This window comes from Schistocerca gregaria, chromosome X, assembly GCF_023897955.1.
Source record: "Schistocerca gregaria isolate iqSchGreg1 chromosome X, iqSchGreg1.2, whole genome shotgun sequence".
Lineage (NCBI taxonomy): Eukaryota > Metazoa > Arthropoda > Insecta > Orthoptera > Acrididae > Schistocerca > Schistocerca gregaria.
Genome location: NC_064931.1, coordinates 212375793 through 212403214, shown reverse-complemented (window position 1 = coordinate 212403214; position 27422 = coordinate 212375793). Strand labels below are relative to the sequence as shown.

The following is a 27422-nucleotide window of genomic DNA, read 5'->3' as shown; positions in this document are numbered from 1 at the left end:
TTCCCCGATGTAATTAAACATGTACATTAATGAAACAGTAACCGAAACGAAGAAAAACTTTGTTAAGTGGATTAAAAATCAGGGAGAAGAAATTTAAAAACATTATTTTATGTTCCTTTCAGATCCGTTATGTAAGATTTAACATGTATTTTATTTGTTTTAACAAATCTGCAGTTGTTCGATATGTGTACGAAACCAGTAATCGTTATTGTGAATGCAATAACAGACTGCAATAAAAATATCAGACTACCTTTGTGGTTTGCCGATGTCCTTATTCTCTCAGGAATGGAAAAGGACTTCGAAGATGAGTGTAGTATATAATGTCTCGTAAAGGGATTATAAGGTAGAAACCAGCAAAAGTAAAACAAGGATAATGGAATGCAGTCGAATTAAATCAGGTTGTTCTAACAGAATTATGTTAGGGAAGCAGACACTAAAAGCAGTCTATGAGTCTTGCTGTTTGCGCAGCTGTATGACTGATGACGGACAAAGTAAAGAAGGTAAAAAATACAGAACAGCAATAACAAGAAAAGTGTTTGCGGAAAAAGGAAATTTATTAACGTCGAATATGAACTTAATCGTTAGGAAATATGTCCTGAAGGTATTTTGACAGAGTGTAGCCTCATACGGGACTGAAACGTGCTCGAAGAAGAAGAGAACAGAAGCTTTTGAAATGTTGTGGTAGAGAATATTGCTGAAATAATGACGAGGTACTAAATAGAAATGGGAAAATAGAAATTTGTGGCAGTGGGCTACCAGCAGATATCAGCTAGTAGAACATCGTGGGACATCGAGGAATAAATGGTTCAAATGGCTCTGAGCACTATGGGACTCAACTGCTGTGGTCATCAGTCCCCTAGAACTTAGAACTACTTAAACCTAACTAACCTAAGGACATCACACACATCCATGCCCGAGGCAGGATTCGAACCTGCGACCGTAGCAGTCGCACGGTTCCGGACTGCGCGCCTAGAACCGCGAGACCACCGCGGCCGGCCATCGAGGAATAATTTGGTAACCAAAGAAGCTTATACAAGATAGACTACTGTGAAGAGCTGCATCAGATCAGACTTCGGACAAGGTAACAATGACGAAGACGACGAAAAGGACAACAAGGTCATTTCGGACGTGTTTGAACGGACACAGAAAGTAAACAAATAAATAAACTAGATGAAAGAAAATAAAAATTGCCCTAAAAGGAACTTACATCTTCGAGGCAGTAGCGCGACAAGGGTCCAGTGCCGCTACACTCGTCCAGCACATCTTGTAGCTTCTTTGATGAATCTGTAACAGAACAGTTTCAATTCAAGCATGTTTGTAATACTATTCGAGTATCAACAGTCTAAGAAAAATTTAATGCATTCAGTGACATAGTTACAGGTTATTTAGAAAATAGTTGTCGTAGCAAATTTACTTGTTTAAGTAATTTGACTGTTACAAATCCTGGATGAGAAGTGGACATCGAGCACCACGGATAAAGAAGAGGGACGCAGGTGATGACAGAGTCAATCACATTACAAACTTCAATTCTAAGCAAAGTCCTCAGAGCATCTAAGTTAAGTATTTTGAATGAAAAAAATAAGTTCCTACAGCAACAAGGTAATATGTGTTTGGAAGAGAGTAAAAAATGAGACAGGAAAAACGATTTGCAAATTGGTGAATTTTCTTAGAGGTAAACGATGAATTAAGTTAGGTCCAAAACTGCACGCATTCTTGCTGCATTAGCAAATAAATTAAGTTGGAACACTGGTGTCCAACATACGGTTACGAGGCCAGGAGAGGCGATGTCGTGCTGTCAGCAAAGGCACTCACGTCGATTGTGTGCTGCCATAGCCCATTAACGCCGAACTTTGCCGCAATATGCTAACGGATACGTTCGTCGTACTTCCCACATTGATTTTTGCAGTTGTATAACGCAGTAGTGCTTGTATGTTCGCACTGACTATGTAAGCGCTGCTGCTCTCGGTCGTTTAGTGAAGGCCGCTGCCCGCTGCGTTGTCCGTAGTGAGAGGTAATGACTGAAATTTGTCATTCTCGGCACACTCTTGTCACTGTGGATCTCGGAATGTCGAATTCGCTGACGATTTCCGAAACGGAATGTCCCCTGCTCCTAGCTGAATCTACTATTCCGCGTTCAAAGGCTGTTAATTGCCGTCGTGCGGTCATAATGACGTCGGAAACCTTTTCACATTAATCATCTGAGCACAAACGACAGCGTGTGTACACGTTACTAGCCCGCCCGGTTGGCCGTGCGGTCTAACGCACGACTTTCCGGGCGGGAAGGAGCGCCGGTCCCCGGCACGAATCCGCCCGGCGGATTGTGTCGAGGTCCGGTGAACCGGCCAGTCTGTGGATGGTTTTTAGGCGGTTTTCCATCTGCCTCGGCGAATGCGGGCTGGTTCCCCTTATTCAGCCTCAGTTACACTATGTCGGCAATTGCTGCGCAAACAAGTTCTCCACGTACGCGTACACCACCATTACTCTACCACGCAAGCATAGGGGTTACACTCGTCTGGTGTGAAACGTTCCCTTTGGGGGAGCGGGGGGGGGGGGGGAGGGCGGTCCACCGGGGGCCGAACCGCACAATAACCCTGGGTTCGATATGGGGCGACGGAGGGGTGAAGTGGACTGCGGCAGTAGTCGTGGAGTTGCGGACAACTCTGGCGGGAACGGAGCCTCTCCGTCGTTTCTAGGACTCCGGTTAACATAACATGATACTACCCCCATCTCTATATGTGCACATCACTATCCCCCGCCTTTTGTCACCTCGCTGTATTACAGTAATACCTGTATTTAAAGATGGAGTTATTTTGATATTTGTGGATGTTTTCAAATGTGCTCTTTTTATGAACAGCTTGTTCAATGAAAAAGGCGCGGAAGAGAACGGGTTTATACTGACATATCATTAGCTGCACTACCTCAGCCAATGAGAAGAGAGTACATTTACGCATATTTGGTTTGCTAGAAGAATCGCTGTGTGGAGTCTAAGTGCGATCAGAGGGCAGCCTTCATCAGATTTAATTATCAATTAAGTCTGAACGCGGTGGGCTGCAAAGAGATCGCTGGAGAGTGATGATGTCTAACACGTGAAATTCAGGTTTTGTGTGTAAACTATGACTTTTGAGTTATCAAAAATCCACGTGGCGTATTGTGCAAGTTGGGACCGAGGACTGAATGTTCAGAAGGATCCAGTTGTGGTGTACTTGAGCGAGCATTCTGTCATACACAATCCGCTATGTAATATTTTCGGTAACAGGTTCGATTAAATACCATAAGCTGGGTAAAACAAGAGTGACTGTGATGCAATGTGATTGACGAAACTGTAACTTCTGATTAGCAAGGACTTGGAAGTTGTTTTGTAGCAAAAGAGTGAGCATATTTTTTTCGAAAACATTACTTTTACTGATTAGCTCAGTAGACCTGAAACTAAAATTTTTAGTGAAGAGAAACATTATTCGAACTTCTGATTAGCAAGGACTTGGAAGTTGTTTTGTAGCAAAAGAGTGAGCATATTCTTTTCGAAAACATTACTTTTACTGATTAGCTCAGTAGACCTGAAACTAAAATTTTTAGTGAAGAGAAACATTATTCGATTTCCAACACGGCAGACGTGGGGACTGGACGGCAGAAGAAGAAATCACCACGAAGTGAACATTTATCGATAACCAGAGCAATTAAGCGCGCCTTCCCGCATGGTGCAATAGTGTCCAGGAAGTAAGAAGCTGTGGTAGGTAGAAACTGTGATTGAGAATAATTCTGATAGAGGACAGTGTAACACAGTAAGCGAAAGATAGCATGGGACAGTGCACGAGAAAGTGGAAAAGAAGAGGGACGCCAAGAGGACTGGAACTTTAGGACAGGAAAGGGATGTCAAAGATCATCCACGCGACGGGGGCCGCAGCGTAGAATTGAACAAGTTAGCGACAGATGAAGTTAACAGCCGGCACAGCAGATCAGCGCTGGTGTCGTACGGAACGGAGAGGGGCCCTGAAACTGGTATAACTGAAGGACGAGTCCAAACCTTCAGAGAAGACACCCCGCGACTACAGAAGACCGCTGGAGACTTATTTTGTTTGTTAAGTGCTTGTATTTAAAAGACTTAAAAGGATGGAAGAGAGTGACAGTTATGTAATTGTGAGATAAGGGGCTGAGGTTAAGTTCAGTATGATTACCATTGAAACAAGAACTCCTGAACAAAGACAAGCCGGCCGAGGTGGCCGAGCGGTTCTAGGCGCTACAATCTGGAGCCGCGCGACCGCTACGGTTGCAGGTTCGAATCCTGCCTCGGGCATGGATGTGTGTGATGTCCTTAGGTTAGTTAGGTTTAAGTAGTTGTAAGTTGTAGGCGACTGATGACCTCACAAGTTAAGTCGCATAGTGCTCAGAGCCATTTGAACCATTTGAACAAAGACAAGCAGGTAGTTTAGTAAATAATGATGTATCTCAGTTATCTCCAATTACAGGGATAAAACTGGAACAAAATGTTTCAACAGATGAAACCCTCGGACATAGTTCATATTTTGACATTAATCATGTGAACGATTTTAATGATACTCATTTGCTTAATGTTACTCCATTCAATGTAAAGGAATAGGAAACTGTTGAAGCAGATGCCAAATTTGGTAGGACGCCTATCGACAATGGAAAATAGGGAGTAATGTCTGAAGTAAGCAGGATAGAAAGATGGTTCAAATGGCTCTGAGCACTTTGGGACTCAACTGCTGTGGTCATTAGTCCCCTAGAACTCTTAGAACTACTTAAGCCTAACTAACCTAAGGACATCACACACACATCCATTCCCGAGGCAGGATTCGAACCTGCGACCGTAGCAGTCGCACGGTTCCGCCTAGAACCGCGAGACCACCGCGGCCGGCAGGATAGAAAGAATGCGGGAAATGTTTGTTGCATTGACGGACAATAAGAAAAAGATTGTTATTAAATAAACAAAATGTTAGTAAGGTAATGCAGCACACTGGTAACCTAAATAAGAAAAGTGATGAACAGACTGTTAATTATGATAAGAACATTGATAAGAAGGCTAGTAATAATAATTGGCTGGTGAGCATAAGAAATTTAAATCTGAAATTAATTTGAAACGGAAAAACCACGCTGCTGAGCTGAAGTAAATGTGAGACAAAGATCTGTATTTGTATGACGCTAAGTCGTCGAAAGCCTTTGTGAAGTTGAAAAGAAATGTAGGCAATCCTCAGCAAATGTCAAAAGCCAATTAAGAGAGACAGGTTTTATTACGTCGAAATTCTTGGGAGAACCTAAAACATGTGGTGTGACTGCTACTGAGCAATATTATACGTTGTAACAATTTAAGAAAGCATTTTTAAAGAATATTGGGGCAAACAGAAACAAATGGGAATGAAAATAGTTTCTGGACGAGTGAGAAGTTTAATACTATAAAAGAAAGTGTAAAGAAATTTTCCCTGAAGTGGGTTAGCAGTTTATCATATTTAGCAAATAAAATCGAGTGACCAGATTGTCGTGGGTTTGGATAGAAATCTGACCATTAATTGGCGTAACAAAATAATTGCTGTTGCTAGCTATAATGTAAATAAGTTTATTATTTACTTGGAGATAGTTGAAAAGTAATTAGAGAACGAGGAGTAAACAAATTTTAGGCCTCAAGGAAATGTGTAAAACCACCAAAATGTCAGTTTAAAGAAAAGATGTTTTTCTGAAAGAATAGTGGAAGATGTGGAAAGATCTGGCGTCATGCTACAGCAATCAGACCAATTTACAGAGAGCAAGGACCAGTTGATAGATCGCGTTCTCCAATCCGTGACGATAATTTTCAGAATAGACAAGAGGTGGAGTTACGAGTGGGAAACGAAACAGAATCTCAGATTATTGATACCGTCTGTGAAGTGGCTAGATTTGCAGAACTGGTGACAGTAATTTGAACTTGTTATACCATAACAAAAATTAGCGGAAGTTCAAAATAATTATAGGAATGGTCCAACTGAGGCTAATGGGATTGTTGAGGTTAGAATATTCATGTTTGACGGTGGTTTGGAAGAGTTTTTTTTTTAAAGAAAGAACGAAGTAAACACTGCAGTACAGACAATCTGGTAGATAGTTTAAAGGAAAATAACGAAACATCTCACACAGGATAGCGTGTACAGTGAAACTGATGACGAATCTTGCATGGAAGGAGGAGAGGACACTGATAGTGAAGGGCTGAAGGAGCTACATGACAAAAGTTTGAATGAAACATTGGAGGCAGCTGAAAAATACTTTCGTGCAGTAATCGGAGAAGTACAACCAGGCAATGGCCAGAACGCGGTCAGGCAGTTAGTGAGAATTTAGAAGAGGATAAAGACGACAGTGAATTCGGGCAGTTGCTGAGTAATCAGATTACTGTCAAAAGAAAGGAGGTGATTTGAAAAAAAAAAAAATGTTTTGATCTGTCATTAGTAGAAAATATTTAATTTTCCTTTCTTATTGTCAGTCTTCCTCTTCTTCAATTGTGAACTATTTCTACCCTCTTTAATCTTCTTCGCTATCTAGAGCAGAGTAGAGGGATTAGGAGGTGGTGTTGTGCTGAAGGTAACTAGTGAAAATGTAAAATATATTTAGAGGAAAGGGAAGTATTAATGGACTTTGGAGAGTACATAAAATGAATGTGTATGATGAGGACAGGTATCAAGCATGAAATACTTGTCATAGAGAGTTGTGTTGTCATGATGAAGAATCGGCATTGAATATTTGAAGATACTGTATTCTCCTCTTCTCTGAACTTTTCTTCGTCAAAGCTCCACTTCCGTACAAGGTTACGCTCCGTACAATACCCTCGAAAAGATTTGACACCGCTTTAATTTATATTCTTTGTTAAGAAGTATATGTTTTTACAGATGTTTTAGTTACTACTGCCGATCTGCATTTTTTAATCCTCTGTACTTCGAGCATCATCAGTTATATTGCTGCCCCAATAGCAAAAAAATATCTAACACTGAAAGACAAAAGCATTTAGAAATAATAGATGGAATGAAAGAGTGTGTAAAATCCGAGACAGGGAAGCGCAGCAACAACTTCATAAGCCAATACCAATTTCGCATTTCATTTTACAACCTTGGCAAGCTAAAAAAGAGGAAGAGGAGATCAGTGTTTAACGTCCTGTCGACAACAAGATCATTAGAGATGGAGCACAGGCTAGGACTAGAAAACGATGGGGAAGGAAATCGGCCGTGCCCTTTCTAAGGAACCATCCCGGAATTTGTCTGAAGCGATTAAGGGAAATAATCGAAAACCGAAATCAGGATGGCTGGACGCAGGTTTGAACCATTGTACTCCCGAATGAGATCCACCGTGTGATAACTTCGCTCGTTGCAAGCAAAAGATAGGCTTATGGACATAATCGCAAAGGGTCTACATATGTCACATTTAGCGATCAGACTCTACGTACTGAAGCACCTCCAAAAAGTATACAGCACCACGATCTGCTTCGCAGAGAAAGTAATCGTCTGAATATACGACATATATTGGGCCGCAATAGGGGACAATCTAAGAGAAATTTTTAATTACGTAGTAACTGGGCAAGCCTCCCGAACAATTACATGGAGGGCAGAACCTTGTTTCACCGAGGAATTCAAACTCAAAGTCAGGAGCGGAATATCTTCCAATAACTTGATTATTAGTGGATTTTAAGCTTTGTACAACACTTTTATTTACCCCATTAAAAGTAATCACAGGACGTATCTTACGAGAACATCAGAACTGTGAAATGACAAACATCCTGGCAGCATACATTGATCTGGTCTATTTAAAGTGGCAGTCATATCTGGCATTACATTTAACGTTTCCAGACTTCGTAAGTGCCTATGATACAATAGAACAGTATGTGACAGAGACAGTGACTGTGGTGGTTTCGCCCGCCTCTCGGGGTCGTACGGTAGCGTTCTCGCTTCCCGCGCCCGGGTTCCCAGGTTCGATACCCAGCCTCGTGATGGCTGGGTGTTGTGTGTTGTCCTTAGGTTAGTTAGGTTTAAGTAGTTCTAAGTTCTAGGGGACTGATGACCATAGATGTTAAGTCCCATAGTGCTCAGAGCCATTTGAACCTTTTTGAACTGTGGTGGTTTCGATAATAACTTTGTACACACACCGGAAAATGGTATAGGTGGTAACTGTACTAAAATTACCTTTAACCAAACTTCAACTTCACACATAAAACAAGAGCTTTGAGACAGCGATGCCCGTTCTCTGGAATATTATACCCCACTGCCACTGAGTCGCTTCTTAGTAGGATACACGTGAGTTTGGGCTAATTTATAGACGATTAAGGATTGTGACCCATGCTTATGCAGGTGACGTAAGTGTGCTGAACAATAATCCACAGAAATTGGGTAGTTTAAATGAAATCACGCGCGATTATGAACTGTATAGCCGGTGTAGACTGAATTTGGACCAATCTGTCAGCAAATGACTGGGGGGCAATCTGTGCGATATCAGCTGGAGCTGAACTAGCTCTGAAGGCGGAAATAATTCAACTAGGACACACAATTAACGTATACCTAAAACTGATGTCTTTATAAAATAGTCAGATAGAAAAATTTACATTGTATTGCATTCCTTCATTCTCTGCTGTACTAAATAAATTTCGCATACAACTAAATTACAGATGACCCTATTCCGAAATTACTGTTTACTACCATGGTACGGAAGTTTTCGCTGTTTCATATTTCTTCTAACAGTCTGCAGTTGAGGTTCATACTGAACTTGATCTGTAATAGGCTGGTACGAGAACACATCTTATGTTCTTCGTTGTCTGCTTTATGAAAATGTTGCAATGACCGAAAGTGGCTGGCTCTGAGCACTATGGGACTTAACATCTATGGTCATCAGTCCCCTAGAACTTAAAACTACTTACACCTAACCAACCTAAGGACAGCACACAACACCCAGCCATCACGAGGCAGAGAAAATCCCTGACCCCGCCGGGAATCGAACCCGGGAACCCAGGCGTGAGAAGCGAGAACGCTACCGCACGACCACGAGATGCGGGCGACCGAAAGTATTTTTAAGTCTCTTACTGCTTCATACTATTGTGCCCTCCTCTGAAACGTTGTTTTATCAATTGCCTCTTGGAAATGAATTGCGCAGACAGGCGTTCTTTGTTTATATGCAAAGAGAAAACGCAGTACATTCAGTCCGATTTTGAACACCTAACTCACAACCGCTGTGACAAGTCTGTCGTAAAACAATAGCCGATTAATTTCATTTTTACTGCGTTGTTTCTTCCTTTGACGGGCGGGAAAACGCCTCGCGTTTATTTAGAATTTTGACATTCGCCTTTCAGTCCGCTTCTGTGACAGTTCTCTCGGAAATAACAATCGCAAATTAATATCGTTTATAAACCGACAGCTTCGTAAGCAGGAAAAACCGATATTTGCTTCTTTAGACAGTCAACCTACAAATAGAATTGTTGGCTCTATCCCGTACCGAGAGGAAATAAACTCGTTCAGCGCTCTAGGAACTGTTGGTGCGTGGAAACGATAACACGCCAGTCCAATCAGGTTAGCTTGTAAAATGCACAACACAATTTAGAATCATATAAAGCACGAAGCCGCAGATACTAAATACGAAACTGGTAAATTCCAAGTCAGTTTCAGCCATTATAAGCTCACCAGATAAAATATTAGTTCCCTTTGAAAGACTACACAGGTCGCTATGGATCTTTGCAGATGGTGTAGAACTGGTACCAGCGGATAATGTGATTCTCCACCGCTGACGTAAGTGTTGTGTACGTGTCAGTCGATTGTATGGATTCAGTGCAGTGAGGTAGGGCGACGAGGAGATGTGACAATGTCAGAAAACAGCTATCGTGTTTGGACGTCCCCATGTACACACCGTGAAACAATATGGCCGATATGATGGTGAATCGAAGCGAACTATACCGTCTACAAGGAATGGTGCACCTCTGGCAACCAAGTAATGCAGCGTCAGAACGGTGGTCGTAGGAAGATCCTAATCGACGCGAGTGTCACGCCCTGCCAACAATAGGCTTCAAATCCAACGGGAATTCTTTGATAAGTATAGAAGCTGAAGCAATGAATTAAAATTTGTACCGCGCCCATGACTTGAACCTAGGTCTCCTGCTATTTAGGCAGATATGCTAACCACTACAACACTGTAGCATTATGGCTACCGCCGGCCGGTGTGGCCGAGCGGTTTTAGGCGCTTCAGTCTGGAACCACGCAACCGCTACGGTCGCAGATTCGAATCCTGCCTCGGGCATGGATGTGTGTGATGTCCTTAGGTTAGTTAGGTTTAAGTAGTTCTAAGCTCTAGGGGACTGATGACCATAGATGTTATGTCCCATAGTGCTCAGAGCCATTTGAACCATTTTTTTTTCTCGGATTGGAGTCACTGTTTACCTTTCCATTCAGTATTGCTGTTCACGTGAGGAGGCTATAACCTGTCAGGCTTTATTCTACATCATCCTTTAACAGAGACACTACGTTATCAAAAGTATCCGGACACCTGGCTGAAAATGAATTACAAGTTCGTGGCGCATTCCATAGGTAATGTTGGAATTCAGTATGGTGTTGGCCCATCCTTAGCCTTTATGACAACCTTCAATCTCGATCTCGCAGGCATACGTTCAATTAGCTGCTGGAAGGTTTCTTGGGGAACGGCAGCCAATTCTTCACGGACTGGCGCACTGAGGAGAGGTATCGATGTGTGTCGGTGAGACCTGGCACGATGTCGGCGCTCCAAAACGTCCCAAAATGTTCTATAGGATTCAGCTCAGGACTCTTTTTCTTAAATTAGATCTCTGACAGTCTTTGTTAGGAAATTATGACAGTTCTTGTTATAGCAGAGGTTGAAAATAGCGCTTCAGTTGTAAATTACTTTATTTTCACACTACCGGTTTTGGACTGTTATTAGCCCATCCTCAGGTGTCGTAGCTGTGCTGTGGTCCCCGAGCGCTGCGTGTACCAGGCACGATGTGTTGTCTTTGAGCGCAGAACAGGGACTCCCTGCTGTAACGATAACTGTCATACCTTCCAAACAAAGACAGTCAGAGATCTAATTTAAGGAAAAAAATGATTCTGTCAGTATTATTTTTAGAAAGCTTTCATTATAAATGACTGCAGATCATGTGATTCTCCACCGCTGACGCAAGTGGTGTGTACGTGTCAGTCGATTGTATGGATTAAGTGCAGTGAGGTAGGTCGACGAGGAGATGTGACAGTGTCAGAAAGCAGCTATCGTGTTTGCGAGGTGTGGCAAGTGCAAAATGGTTCAAATGGCTCTGAGCACTATGGGACTTATCATCTATGGTCATCAGTCCCCTAGAACTAAGAACTACTTAAACCTAACTAATCTAAGGACAACACACACATCCATGCCCGAGGCAGGATTCGAACCTGTGACCGTAGCAGTCCCGCGGTTCCGGACTGCAGCTCCTAGAACCGCACGGCCACCGCGGCCGGCTTGGCAAGTGCACTGAAGTGTAAACAGTCATGGTACAGCGAAATGCACAGATATATATGGCAGTAATATCGCGTCCACAAGGTATAAAAGTGCATTGCATGGGCAGAGTTGTCATTTGTACTCATGTGAAAAGGTTTCCAATGTGATTATGTCCTCACGATAGGGATTAACAGTCTTTGAACTCAGAGTGGTAATTGGAGATAGACGGATGGAACATTCTGTTTCGGAAATCGTTATGGAATTCAATTTTCCGAGATCCATAGTCTCAAGAGTGTGCCGAGAATACCAAATTTCAAGTATTACCTCTCACTACGGACAACACAGTGGCTGATAGCCTTCACTTAACGATAGAAAGCAGCGGCCATTGCGTAGAGTTGTCAGTGCTAACTGACAAGTAACACTGAGTGAAATAAACGCAGAAAACATTGTCGGACGTTCGACAAACTTATCCGTTAGGACAGTTCAGCGAAATTTGACGTGAATGGGCTATGCAGCAGACGACCTACGTGATTGCCTTTGCTAACAGTAGGACATATCCTGCAGTACCTCTCCTCGGCTGGTGGCATCGGTTGGACCCTAAACGACTGGAAAACCGTAGCCGGATCAGATGAGTCCCAATTTCAGTTGATAGCAGCTGATGGCAGACCCCATGAAGCTATGGACCCAACAAGGCACTGTGCTAACTGGTGGTGGCTTCGTGAAGGTTTGGGCTCTGTGTACATGAAATGGACTGGGTACTCTAGTCCAGCTAAACCGATCGTATACTGGATATGGTTATGTTAGTCTACGTGGAGCAGCCATTCGTGGACTTTATGAATCCAAATATGTTACCAGTCCACAATCGTTCGCGATTGGTTTAGAGAACATTCTCGACAGTTGGGGCGAATTATTTGGCCACCAAGGTCGCTCGACATAAATCCCATCGAACATTTAGGGGATGTAATTGAGAGATCAGCTCATCCACAAATTCCTGCACCGGCAGCGCTTTCGCAATTTTGGATGGCTATAGAGCCAGCATGGCTCAGTATTTCTGCAGGGGAGTTCCAACGGCTTGTTCAGTCCATCACGCGTCGATTTGGTGCACTACGCCAGGCTACGGTCGCAGGTTCGAATCCTGACTCGGGCATGGATGTGTGTGATGTCCTTAGGTTAATTAGGTTTTAATAGTTCTGAGTTCTAGGGGACTGATGACCTCAGATGTTAAGTCCAATAGTGCTCAGAGCCATTTGAACCATTTTTAACTACGCCGGGCAAAAGGAGGTCCGATGCGATAATAGGGGTATCTTCCGTTATCTCAATGTAAATGTTCATATGTGTATTTGTGTTTATGGAAGTTCTACGAGCATGTAAAGAAACTCTTTAGATAACTTCAGATAACCGTTATTATGAACCAGTGATTTTTGGGTAATTAACATCTCACTGTAAAGTGCACAATGAATATTATAGTGAAAAGATGATTCAATAATTTTCTGGTGAGACAGTCAATGAAAAGATTTACTTAATTATTGGAATTTAGAGTTTAATTAATCTCATTTGCTTACTCACAAATATGCATAGCCCAGGTGGACTGCAGTTCTTAATTTTACCTTATTTTGTCTGATCGAACAGAAACTTTTTACAATCCGAATTTCTTCCTTTACTGGTTATAGAGTGTTTTGCAAACGAAATACAGGGGTGTGGAGAAATGTTGCGACAATCTTCTAGGGAAATTGGAGCACATCGTAAGAATTGAGAATTGCATAGCAACTGTGTGTGTGTGAAATCACATGGGACTTAACTGCTAAGGTCGTCAGTCCCTAAGCTTACACACTACTTAACCTAACTTATCCGAAGGACAAACACACAAATCCATGCCCGAGGGAGGACTCGAACCTCCGCCCGGACCAGCCGCACAGCCCACGACTGCAGAGCCTCAGACCGCTCGGCTAATCCCGTGCGGCGCATAGCAACTCTGACGCAAACGTCAAGGGTAAGTGGAGACAGATCGAAGATCGGAAATGAAACAAGAGTGTCTTTCATTTGGAATATTTATTGCACATAACGAGAATACATGGCGTACGATATGAGTAAGCTCTAATGTTAAAACAGATGCCAGTAGTTTGTACCATCGGACGTCACGCGTGCCTGACGCCGACAGGGCATTGACTGCCGGACACGTTGGAAAACACTGCGAGTTTCTTTGATTGTAGCAGCTGCTCAGACGATTCTTGCGACGAGACATATTTCACAATCCACGGGACAGCGATAAATGTGAGATCTCATGGCTCCCAAGAGCAAGAAATTAGTGTTCGACGAAGCCGGTGGTGTGGGGTTCAGGGAAGAACTGATCCAAACAGGATATCAGTGAAACAAATTTGAAGAGATCAGAGCGGCTGTCCAACACGATATATTATATACTCACGCTGTATCCAACACGGCCAGTTTAATACCGCTAACTTTCCTACACTCATTTTGATGCCACATGACACTCACGTCAACAGCCAGGAATTTCTCGCGCCTTCCTCATCAGGTAGCTAACAAAAGCAGCTGATTTTGAATGAAATCTAGTTTCAAAATTTACCGTATTACTTTGCCCTGTTAACCTTTTTCATGAATAAAGTCATGGATGTCAATAAGAGACGGTCTCTTTTGTGACCACCGCTATTTCACGTAAACCCGCGTATTAACATTGCGTCTCTTTGGGTTGCTATACTCACGGGCCTTGGTGGCCCAACGACGGGATCGTTTCTCATTGACCGCGAGTTACAGAACGCCATTTGTTTCCCCTGCATTGTATTTTACCCTTCTAGAGCAAAGCAAGAGGAACTGCTGCAAATCATTTGAACGTTCTGAATACTGATTCTGTGGTGCCACATTTGTATATTGTAATACGTTTTGGCATTCCATTTTACGTAAGCCAACATCAATAAACAATCGTACAGCAAGTCGATTTTGTGATGATGGTAACCGAATTCCGTTTTCACAATAGTTTTTTAAAGTAAAGTTTTGACTGAATATGATTCATTGATCATAACTAATTTGGTTTATATAATTATGAACGGTAATCTAGAGCGGTATAGGTCGTTTCTACTGAACACTTTAAAAGTGGAAGAGAAGATGTAAGTGCAACTTTCGGTTAACTATTTCCATTCCTTACGGAGACATAGAAACTAGTGTTTCTTGAGTCGGTGGTTCTACAGGCAAGATGAAGTATCTGAAAAAAAAATCTTCAGGTTTTAAACTTATTTCTGTCAGCTTCTGTTTACTAAAATTTTTGTTGCTTTTTATAATTATGCACTGTGACGACGTATACTCTGAGCTTTTAGCAGTCGGATTCGTGAAGTTGCCAAGTTCCGTTGTCAGCTACTCTCGCGTCATGAACCGTGCGGAATGAGGGACCAGCTGTAATTTCGCTGCTCACTCATCTGTATGAAGCGAGATCCGTAAGGCTGACTAAAGAATGAAAGGGCTTGACAATCGAAACCGAAACCTCGTAACGGCGCTCCAGTACCACTCTAGACAAACTTCGTGTTTTATTGGTCTGCGCTTTTACTACCCTCGGGGCAATAAAAGTCGAGTTGTTGACTTCGCCAAGAGAACGACGCGAAAGAAAGACAGATTCCGCTGATGTGCACATATCTGAGCGTTAACGACGAGCGAAGCAGTCCCAAGCGCGTGTTAAAAATAAATAAAACTGCGGGTGCTATTAATTGACACTTCGTAAAGCGGGGAACGTGTCAGACCTTACACCAACATGCAGAGTGCAGGCTACAGGCAGTCTGTGAAGTATACTGACAATCAATTATAATTAAAATTAATTATAAATAATGCTAACCTCCTCACATCAATAATTCTGTGAATTACTTCTAGATTGGTTCAAATGGTTCTGAACACTATGGGACTTAACATCTGAGGTCATCAGTCCCCTAGAAGTTAGAACTACTTAAACCTAACTAACGTAAGGACAGCACACACATCCATTCCCGAGGCAGGATTCGAATCTGCGACCGTAGCGGTCGCGCGGTTCCAGACTGTAGCGCCTAGAACCGCTCGGGCTTCTAGATTAGTGTATACACACACTTATGAGCTTGTGTTAGGACAAAACGTTGAAAGAGCCGCTGTCCTCCTCTGAGCCCACTCAGTTGTTCTTTCATACGGAATGACTCACTTAAAACTTGCACCGGAGATATTACGGAATTGGAAGTGCTGTTAATGTGCGGTTTGTACAGAATGCATTGGTAGTCTGGGGCTGGAATCGTTAGCCAATAAAGAGATTGTAATAGTACTTAAAAAGTGTATTTTTTGTGCAAACATACTCCTTTTCAACGGAATAATGCCTGTTGACAGTAACAAACTAAAATGTTAAAAATTTTAATGTCACTGGTGTTTGTTGGAAGATTATATTGCGAGTTGTTTACGAGGCATCGTAGTTAGAAAAATCCCCATACCGACACGTCTACAATACCTGTGATAGCACACACTAATGAACAACCCAAGTGCATTCACTAGTTATGTGTATTCTTACAAGTAACGAGACAAATGACCATCACAGGTTGTGTTCAAAATGACCACCAGCAGCGGCAATACACGCTTCGAGTCTGGTATGAAACGACTGAGGCACACGTTCTGGCATTTCAGCGGAGATACCGGAGAAATTTTCAGTAATATGCCATTGAAAATCGCCAGCTGTAATTGATATGTGCTTGTAAACAGAGTCTTTCAATTTTCCCCACAGATAAACGTCTGCAGGCGGCAAATCCGAGGACCGGGCCGGCCAAGATGCAGGTCCTGGGCCTCCAGTCCAACGATTTGGAAACAACTCGTTAAGACATGCTATAGTACTCCGTGCAATATGGGCTGGGCAGTCACCCTGTTGGTACCACCAAGTTCCTTCTACTCTGCAGAGGAACGTCTTCCAGCATCCATGGAAGATAATCTGTTAGGAGGCTGCAATACTTGGTCACGTTCAGTGTTCCGCCTATGGCAAACATGCCTGTGAGCTAATGGTTCACTACGCCACACCACACGTGTATACTCCATGGACGTTGGCGCTCTACCTTACGGAGCCAAGGGAAATGTTAGCAGACTAATAGTGTATGTTTCGACGGTTTACCTGGCCACGATTGTTAAATGTGGCTTCATCACCAAACAAGATACATCTAGAGTCTATCGCTTGAGCCTTTTCCTGCAGTGACAGCCATCGTTAATCGTATTTGGCATGTTAATGTGTAGGGGGTGGCCGGATGCCCTTCCTGCCGCCACCCCTTACCCCCCGGGACGGAAATAGTGTACCCCAACTGTTTGCGTCCAGTGGAATCCATGGAATAGTGCGAGCTGTGTACCTGAATCGGAACATGGGGACCAGCCCGGTATTCACCTAGCAGGATGTGGAAAACCGCCTAAAACCCGCAACCAGGCTGGCCGGCACACCGGCTCTCGTCGTTAATCCGCTGGGCGGATTCGATCCGGGGCCGGCGCGCCTACCCGAGTACAGGAATCAGCAATTTAGCGCTCTCGGCTACCCTGGGGGATAAGATACATCTAGGGTATAAGGTCTTAATGCTCGTGTATAGCAGTTAACACGGTTATCATAATCGTTTCCATGCAGCTGTTGATGGAGAGAGATGTGACAGGGGTGTAGCGTATGTCGATGAAGAACGCTTAAGACACTTTATTGACTTCGTTGCTTCCTCGTGCAATTGCGCGACAGCAAACGTGCGGATCAACTGCAACAGCAGCAATAACTTAACTCCCTCCTCCTCTGTCGTCACTTGTCTCCTTCTGTTAGGTTTTCTATTGATTACACTACCACTTTCACTTAACTGGTTGAAGAGTCTGCTAAATAGTTGCCGAGATGGTTGACATCTGTTGGATATCTCGCCGGATACACCGTAAAAGAACGAACTGCATTCTTCCTACACTCTCCATACACCATGAGAATGTCGGCTTTTTCTGCATTGGTAAATCCTATCGTCCATTCACGACCTGCAGCTTCGACTGTCACACACTAACTAACAAGTCGCAATGCACAGAAGGAATTCTCAAGCACACTGTAAACAAACGTAACAATATCGGCAGTAGCAGCAACGCAGGCTTAATGGCACAAACCAGTGTCGGTGTGGAAACTTTCCAAAATACGATATCTCGTAAAGGACTCTCACTAGTATCTTGCAACAAACACCACTGACATTCTAATTTACCCTACTGTTAGTTTGTTAATGTCAATGGGCACTGTTACATTTTAAAAAAGTATGTGTCTGCACAAAAATTGCACTTTCTAAGTATTATTGCTATCTGTTTATTGATCAACAGTACGAGACCCTGACTACCAATGCATTCTGTGAAAACCGCACATGAATAGCACTTTCCATTTCCGCAATATTTGCGGTGTAAATTTTAGGTGATTCCCCCTTATACTACTCCATACTAAGCATTTGTGTAAGCGTACTCATTTCATAGACTGCTATTACATCTCTCGACTGGTATTAGCCGGTCATTAGTGTAAGATAATCATCTAATTAAGAGAAGTAGAAGGTAATTTTTGTACATTGTTAAAACGTTAGCGTATTTTTCATGTAGCTAATTTCATTTTCATGAAATCTGACACTGTCAGATTGCAGTACCTGTTCCATTTTAAACAATACTTTTTTATTCACAGCACTATTAACCGCATTGAATGGACTTTATAATAATTTAGCTGCTTTGACTGTTAAGAGTCATCATCGCACATAAAAATACAGAAGATAAAACCAAAATTACTTGTAGATACAATAAAAATTCACGACAGAAGTGAACCTAGTATTTTGTTACGGAAAAGAAGATAAACGAAAAAGTGCCTGTAAATACAAAAAAAAAAATCACGACCGAAGTGTACCCAGTATATTGTTTTGAAATAGAGACGTCGAAGAAGTTCATGCAGCACACCGCACCCAAAAGAAGTTTTCTCGATGCGTTAGATCAACTACAAAATTTCAACATCAAGAAACGACAACTAGACCAGATTTCAAATGAATAAAATGTATTTAACAAAAATTGTTTAAAACTTTTTTAAAATTTTAAAAACATTGTATTCCGTAACTCCTAGCGGGAAATACACCAAAATATGCGAAATAATATTTACTCAAATTTATCAGTAAAATTTAAGATTTTTGTCACTGTGTCAAATGCCAGCATCATGCAGTAAGGTTTGAATTTTCTGCTGAAGGACTTAAGTATTCGAGTATCTTTATTTGGCTTAATAGCTATTGTTCCACTCCATAAATGTTTACATTTTTAAAGAATATTTTAGTTTCTTTGCGTTTTACAGATTGTTACTAAATTCTCTTGTTAACATAATAGACAAAAAGCAGTTGTATTAAAATTGTTTTCGTTCATAAATGCATATGTAAACATTTCTTGTTTCAACCTAATAAGAACAAATTAATATGCATACTTGTCAAAATGTTACTTTTATTTTATTGTCATCGAGTTTGTAGTTGTAAGACCTAAATGATCGTGCATTTCAATGTTTAATGTAAATTTACGTATTTTTTAAACAACTGAATTCTGAAAATAAATTATTCAGTATGCCAGTCATTGAGAAGCAATATATATATGTATCTACATGAATTGCCACACTTATAAATTACAAAGCGGACATGTCGTACAGAAAGTTTTATGTCTCTATACATTTCGTATCGAGGTGTAGGAAAACATATATTTATACATGAAATCTACATTCCTCACAGAGGCTATACGAATGCGAATTTTAGTTTTTTGTGTTTTTTGTAATGTAGTTGTTAACTATAGTTTTTCTTATATATTTGCTGTATCAGATATGAAGGTGGCTAACGTAAAAGCCGGTAATCATAATGACAAGCATATGCGATCAGTGACAAAGTAATTGTCTTAAGAGTGCCTCTGCCACCTTGATCACGGGCTCTCAGCGTGACGTCATGACCGCCTTTGAAAACAACACTGGTTCACTTTTTGAAAAAAAGGAAAAGGGAATGCATCACACTTGGTGCCCATCACTCATGGAAATCTATAGGAAAGAAATATTGTACATTGTTGTTTGTTGGATTCGAGTACTTGTAAGTGATGGGTTTTCGCATTTGTTGGCGAATCGCATGTTGCTCCTTCCTTTTTTTTTTTTTATTGAGTAGTGGTGTATTACTGCTTGGTGGGCCTCTTATTGGAGTTCCTTCACTATCAGTGTTACATGTAGTTTCAGGTAGTACAGCTCTGAATTCATTGAGCTTTATTGTCATCCTAGTTGCACTCACTGATAAAATCAAAGCTTATCTTTACGTTAACTGTGAGTTAATGGCATTCACGTCAAGCAGCAGAAAAAATAAGAGAGTACAATTTCATGGTTAGCACAGTTATTTTACTTCGTCCTATCAGGTTGTCGCTTAAGTCAATACCACCGATATTGAAGTTGGAAATCCTTATTACATTCTGCCAAGAAACATTCTGACACTGCTTTCTTTTCCTGTTATAGTGAGAATCTTCTGTAACAGGATAAGCACCAGCAAATCGGAATATCATGGTGAAAGTTTTGTTGGCTTTCCAGACAAGGGATGAAATTATTAGCAACCAATTCCTCTCTGTGTTCTCTGTTTTTCCCCTTCAGCGTCTAACACCTGGAACAGGCTGTTCCAGACCGCATGAGCGAAAGTGGGAGGGCGTGGACAAGAATCAAGCGTGCGTACAGTATTGAAGTCAGGCCGTTGCGTCCGCGACCGTACTGCAAAGGCCGAACGTTCAAGGGCAGTGGCGGTCAAGCAGTTAGCGCATGCGCAGAACGCGTGCAATTAGACCGTCTGACGGGTAGACTATACTAGCTGCGCCAGCCTGCGAACGCCGTGGTGGAAACCCTGCTGGTTGGCGGAGGGCTGGGGGTGATGAGGGGGGGGGGGAGGGCGGGAATCTTGTCCAATAGGACAGCGTTGGAACGTACAACCTGACTTTGCAGTTCGGAATTCTGTTGCAACGTACTTTTGCGAAGGGATGGAGATCTTCGGAATCCATGTAAGAGGTATGTTCAAAAAGGAACAGGAAATACGCCTGGTGCATTAGTCCAAAATAAACGTTACTTTCGTTGCTGTGTTGGTAAATATGACTGAAAAATATCCGTACAGTGTTAGCCACATCGAATGTTTAATCTCTTATGATGTGTCGAATAGTTTGCATGTGTTTTGGTGGTAACGGTAATGTTTTATTCTGTATATAAATGGAACATAGCACTTATACTGAATTTTGCTGTACGAATGGGGCGAAATGCAGAATAGATTTAGAAATGTTAATATTGCTTTTGATGAGTCTACTATGAGTAAAAAGACAAAGCAAGCCGACAAGACGTTGAGTATGACGAGCTGCAGCTCACCAAGCGCTGAAATTTTCGAAAACGTGGAAAAATGAATATGAATGACCTCCGAATTACAATCCGAGAAGCAGCTGTTGTTGCTGGCGTATCAGCTGATTCATGACATGACTGTCTTTCGGATATTGTGAGTATGAAACGTGTGACCGCGAAATTTGTTTCAAAACGGTTGAATTGCGAACAAAACCGCGGCGAATGAAAGTTGCTATATGAAGTAAAAAAGCATGCAGAATTGCTAAAACCTGTCAGAACAGGTGATGAAACAAGTGTTTATGTGTATGTCGTGGACACTATGGCTCAATCGTTCAGTTACGTCAGCTACATCATTCTGAATCTCCCCAAGACAGAAAGAAAACCTCAAAAAAAAAAAAAATGGTTCAAATGGCTCTGAGCACTATGGGACTTAACATCTGTGGTCATCAGTCCCCTAGAACTTAGAACTACTTAAACCTAACTAACCTAAGGACATCACACACATCCATGCCCGAGGCAGGATTCGAACCTGCGACCGTAACAGTCGCGTGGTTCTGGACTGCGCGCCTAGAACCGCGAGACCACCGCTGCCGGCAAAAGAAAACCTCAACGAGTGCTGACAAATGTAAAGGTTACGCTATGTCGTTCGGTTTTGACGGCACAGTAAAGCACGAGGTTTTACCACAACGTCGTGACACGAATAGCTACTTCTACTTACAAGTTCAATATCGTTTGCTTGAAACAATAAAAAAATTAAATGAAAAAAATAACGCCCGGCAGTGTAGTAAAACAATTCATGGCTTATGCACCACCATGACGTACCTGCTCACTCTTTGATGCTTGATCGCGAATTCTGGTTCAAATACTACCCTATAACGACTCCGTGGCCTCAATGTTCGCCATTCGCGGACCCAGGTGCCTTTTTCTGTACCAAAAAAAAAACCTTAAAAGAGCGTCATTTTACAAGCAGAGACAAGATTAAAAACGCATCGCTAAAGGAGCTAAAAGCTATATACGCTGAGTTCGGCTTTTGGGAAAAAAGTTGACATACGGTTTTAACATCTAAGAAGGGTGTTATGAAAAGGATAACACTGATGCAGATAAATAAATAAGATTCCTTACAAAAACATAAGATCCCGTTATTTTTAGAAGACACCACGTATGTGATTAGTGGTAGTGGTGTATATAAATCGACGTGACAGTTTGTAGTGTGCATTCTGAGAAGTATCTCTAGTAAGCATCAGAAGTGATTTTCTGATATCTTGTGGCCATTGTGATGTAGTGCGCCTGAAGAGGACGGTTGTTACGGGCTTCTTATGGCGCACAAGAGCTTATTGGGACAGATTCTGCTTGCCTCTCTAGGCTAACAAGGGCTGAGCTGCACCATCCACATGCCGTTGTCGCAAGTATCGAACTGAAAGGAACAACAACACAACCAAACCCCCCCCCCCCCCCCTCCACATAGCGAACCGTCGCTGCTACACCGAGACATTTGCCACTGAATTCTAGATTTTCATTATACACCCCATTCCAGGCAAAATTATTGAGTATCTTTGACAATTATGTTTTTATTAATACTTTGTAAGATGTCAGGAAAATCCAACACCTTCCATGAAAACCCTCACATGATAAGCAAATCCAGTAGTATGTCACACAGCTCCGAATAAATGGTGACATTAAATTGACCAAAGTAACACGAGTAATGAGTGAGCAAATAGAATACCACAGACTATCACAAGAATGCCTAAATGCATGTCATACCTTCCCACCGTGAGACAGACGCAGTTCCGAGAGGAGAAACGAGAACAGAAGCCGAGAGCAGAACCATGTTAAGCTGGAAGGCCCTACGATAAGGGAAGGACGGACACCCACGTCGCCAGCTAACCACTAGGGCCACACAAGCCGCAAGTCTTAGCGTGAGACTTTTTTGCGTCTCTGTTACGTCCATGACCACTCCCAGCCCATGTTAAAAGATAGAGCCCTCCAGAAGAACAGTATAGATCTTACGATAACGCTAAAAGGACCACACCAGCTGCAAGTTTTAGCGTGAGACTTTTTCGCGCCTCTGTTACGTTGCAAACTTTAAAAGCATTACCCCACCATGAAAAGTATAACGTTTCTCATTGGACTGACAGAATTTTTGTAGGCGGAGCTTAAGGTTAACATTGAGACCCTGATTGGTCAGATGAAAACACAGCCAGATAGTTTTTTAAACCAATTTCGGTAAATGGTAGTAAGGAGAAGTTAAGAGAAGAGTTAGTTCCGATATGGCGAGGTGAGCGGAGCTGTGCTGCCCGCCACCCTGACGCTGCCTAAACACCGACAAGGTAATGAACGCACGCGATGCCGCATTTTTGAGCGCATATGGCTTCACTCAGAACTGCAGAACTCTCATCTGTTACACCCCTTTTTTTGCGTAATACTAGTGTCGATCGTAAATTAAAGCTCATGGTGTTCACATTTGCCACTTGAAGTAAAAATCTGAAAAGCGAGGTTTTCTCTGTTATATAATTATTGACAAGCCACATCAGCCACTGTAATTTACGACAAGTTAGATAAGTAATTAAAGATAATTGATGGCCACTGTAGACCATTTTGGCAGTTTTCTCTTTTGCGAATCTTAATTTAAACCTAGGTTATAGATGTGACATGGCATAGGTCATCCTTCGATCCATTGTAGAACTTGGAAACCCATTCAGGGAATATTCGTTCACATTTTTGTTGAACGCAGTTGGTTTTTACCATCCTGTATTAAAAAATTTCCTTTTATCAATAGTGCAATTTATAAACAATGTTTTGTGAGTAGAATAAAATTTCCAGTGGTAAACTTAACTGCGTTTTCGACGTTATTTTACCAGCTAACTGAAAATAGGAAAGCCTTGAACCCCTTCCACTAAATTTAGTTAGTATTAAGATTTTTTACAGGGACTGCAGTGGAGCTGACGCTGAAATCATTAAGTATTTGGTTATATCATCGCTAGTCTCACTGAACTCTTCTGAATTCTACATGTCATGTGTGGTCTGGCGTCTCCTTACCAGCAACAGGTCCCAGGTTCAAACTAGTCAATTCCCTAAAAAAACACGCTCAGAGCGTCGTTGCGCAAAAGTGGTAGGGAGACACGACATAGAACAGACAGACACCACCATGAATGTTTAGAACTTGTTTCTTTCGAATTTTGTAATTGTGTACCATTCCTAATTACAGTAATGAACAAACATGTTCGTTTTATTTCATCGGATGAGTGGTTTCCATCGCTAAGGTAATTTTTTACCTTGCCAGGGGGCTTTACGGAGTGAACGTTTTCCATTTTCTTCAAACTTAAAAGATTTGAATGTCACTGCTTGGACATCAGTTTTCTAAAGCAGTAGGACACAAGTCTCAAAAACATTTAAAAATGCGCCTTTGAAGATTAGAAGATTAATGAAGGATGTTAAATACCAATTAATTTATATTTCATCAAAATGTTCTTCAGTATTAGAGAGTGTATGTGGGAAAATAGGCGTGTAATCATACGTTTTTCTGGTTCAAGTCTCGCTAGGAAACCGTTCTACGTTTTATTAAAGTCTATAATTATTCAAATCGAAATGCTAATTATCAAATACTGAAACATAATTTTTAATAAAAATAACGTCTTTTATTTTTAATTAGTAATCATATGAAAGTAAATTAGAATTTAATGTGGAGGGCTAGGATGTGTTTTACACAGAAGATATAGCTTTCAAAACACAACTGGTGAAAATATTATCCCGTCGGTTGATATTAAAAAAATAGAAGACATGAAAAGTATGCCGAAAATTTGTTACCATGATCTTCAGATGCGGTTGTTTGTGAGCAAAGAAAGTGGACGAAGTTAAAGAAGCATTTTTAAAGAATATTTCATTTTTTCCTTCTTTAAGGGGTATTAACGATAAATTGTACCCGTTTTTTTCTCGCTACCCAGCTATATTCCCTTCGTCATTCTCATTTTCTTCCGTTTCAGTTTCTAGTTTTCAGGGTCGACCTCAGATTGTTAATGAATAAAACTGTATCTTGTGATTATTTATAGCAATATTTCCTAACTCTATGGATGTCCTGCATTTCATTATATGGAGTTTTCATTTAGAATTATTACCCAAGAAACAATCAATTTTCTTAAATTCCTATTGACAATAGACATGTTGATTACTTTGAAAATCGCTTCCTCATGCTAGTCCAGTTTGAGCTCGTGCGCCATCTATGATAACCCTAGGCTTCCTTCCTTCACGATAACAGGTTTCATTTTCGACAGCTCTTTCCATTTGTTAAGGACATAGTCTTGCTTTCTTGACATGTATTGAAGACGTTCTATCGCAACGAAAAGTCTAGCGAGAGTCCAAAAATAGCGAAAGTCACTCGTGTCTACAAAAAGGGTGATACATCTAAAGCACAGAGCTACAGGTCAATACCGTAGGCATACTATAAGATGAAAATATTATGACTTCCTGGTGGGAAAGAAGTTTCTGTCAAAAAATTTGCACGAATTCATGGAAGACCACTCGTGTGAAACTTAACATGTTTCATTCACGTACGATATGTTGCTAATGGTACAGTTGAACAGGTACACTATCACATCAGCAGCATCGAGACACCAATTAGTGGTAATTAATATGAAGTGTGTCCACCATTCGGCTTTATGACGGCTTGGACCTTTGGTGGGGACACTCGCCATGAGGGGTCTGAATGTGTGTGGAGGAACGGCAGACAATTCTTGATCAACACCTGAACCCACAGAAGGTTGTGATCTCAGACACTAGGGTCAAGAGCAAAATCGAAGTTGTAACGTATCGCAAAAGTGTTCTCTTGGTTTCGGGTCGAGATCCTTGTGCAGCCCAGTCCATTTGAGAAATGTTATTGTCCACGAACCATTGCCTCACAGATGCTGCTGACAGGCTACATTTTCATACCGATACAAACCAGCACTTAGCTGTTCCTCTACTATTTGCAACACACAATTGTGTAAGTTGTGTTCTCATCGCTCCGCATTAAAAATTTTCTTGTGCGCAAAAAGGGGACCACAGTCTATGGCGAAAAATACACCAATCCAGTCACACCACCTCCTTCATACTTCACTGTTGGCACCACACATGACGGAAAGTAATGTTCTCCAGGCATTCGCCAGACCCAAACGCTTCCTTTAGATTTCCACAGAGCATAGCGTAATTCACCTATAGCGCAATTCACCAATCCAAATCACTCGATTCCAGTCATTGACAGTCCAGCGACGTCACCACACCACCTCAAGCGTCACTTAGCATTACTACAGAAATTTGTGGTTTATGCGGGGCTGCCCGTCCATTGTACATCCATTCTTTTTAACTCTCTGCGCACAGTCATTGGACATTTGCATAGCTGCTAGCAATCTGGAACTTACGGGTAATATCTTCAGCTCATTTCGTGTGCGATTTTTTACAACCAGTCTCCGCAGTGCTCTAGGATCCCTGTCCTGGTTCAGCTTCGGTTGTTCCCTCTCCTTGCCAGTTACCAATCGTCTCACCAACAGTGGACTTTGTCAGCTTTAGAAGTTTTTCAACACCTTTCTGAGTCACTGACAGTATTAACAATGGGCCATTTTCCCCTCTAGTGTTCTAGGTACGGACATCACTGTTCTTCTCAAGTTGTGGTGGATTATTTATGACGAATTTCATTAGTGAATATATGCATTGTGATGACACAGTTAAAATGCCTAGCTCCTTGAAGAGGTACATACAAGACGCCTGTCGTAAACAGCACGCTTTTGTGCGCTCAGTACTTTCCTTCTAAGTGATGAGTTACCATAGAAAATTATTCTGTAAGACATTATGGAGTGGAAATATTCAAAACATGTGAGGAGGTTGATATATTTGTTTCCAAGATTAGCAATGATACGAAGAACAGAAGTAGCTGAATTTAACTGTTTGAGCAGCTGAGTAATGTGCTTCTGCCAGTTATCGTTTTCTTCAACATGCGCACCCAAAGGCTTGCAGCATTCTAATCCATTTATCGACTCCTGCTCATGTGCTGCGTAAATTGTTCGTACGACTATTTGTTGTACAGAATGGATTTTAGTGGTTTTGTTTTTCAACATTTAGACAGAGTTCATTTTCAGCGAAACACCTGATCATTCTTTGGAAAGTATCATTTACCTACTCTTCCCTTTTTTCTGGCTAATAGAATTTATCATAACACTAGTATCGTCTGCAAAAACACCAATTTTGGTTGTTGAATGTTTCGTGGAAAGTCGTTCACATATACAGGTAATAGGAGTGGACCCAAAATTAAACCCTGTGGGACTCCATCTGCGATTTCTCCCCAGCAACTAAAATTCCGACCTTTCCGACATTGTATGAATAATTCAGATCAATCTTTCCCACTGTGTTTAAGTGTGATTCAAACCAGCTCCGCTAAAGCCATCAATTCTATAAAACTTGATTTTTTTAAAGAGAGTAATATGATCTACACAGTCAAACGCCTTGAAAACATAAAAAGAACAACAGGCGATATAATACTATTTAAAGCTTGTACTGTTTTATTAGTGAGTGTATGAATAGCATTTTAAGTTGAGCAATCCTTCTGGAATCCAAACTGTGATATGCTACATAATTTGCTTCCACTTATGCATTGATATTGATGCACTGCTTATATCACGAACGACATTTCCGGCCG

At 41.6% G+C, this 27422-nt stretch overlaps 1 protein-coding gene across 3 annotated transcripts in view; it reads right to left on the bottom strand.

Moving 5' to 3' along the window:
* The window catches only part of LOC126298407 (diacylglycerol kinase 1-like), a 1060073-nt gene that overhangs the window by 636938 nt on the left and 395713 nt on the right, over positions 1-27422 (bottom strand). For all 3 annotated transcript variants that reach the window (XM_049989725.1, XM_049989723.1, XM_049989724.1), the window contains one exon: positions 1208-1284. In XM_049989725.1, coding sequence (XP_049845682.1) covers positions 1208-1284 — 77 coding nt within the window. The remainder of the gene's footprint in view (positions 1-1207; positions 1285-27422) is intronic.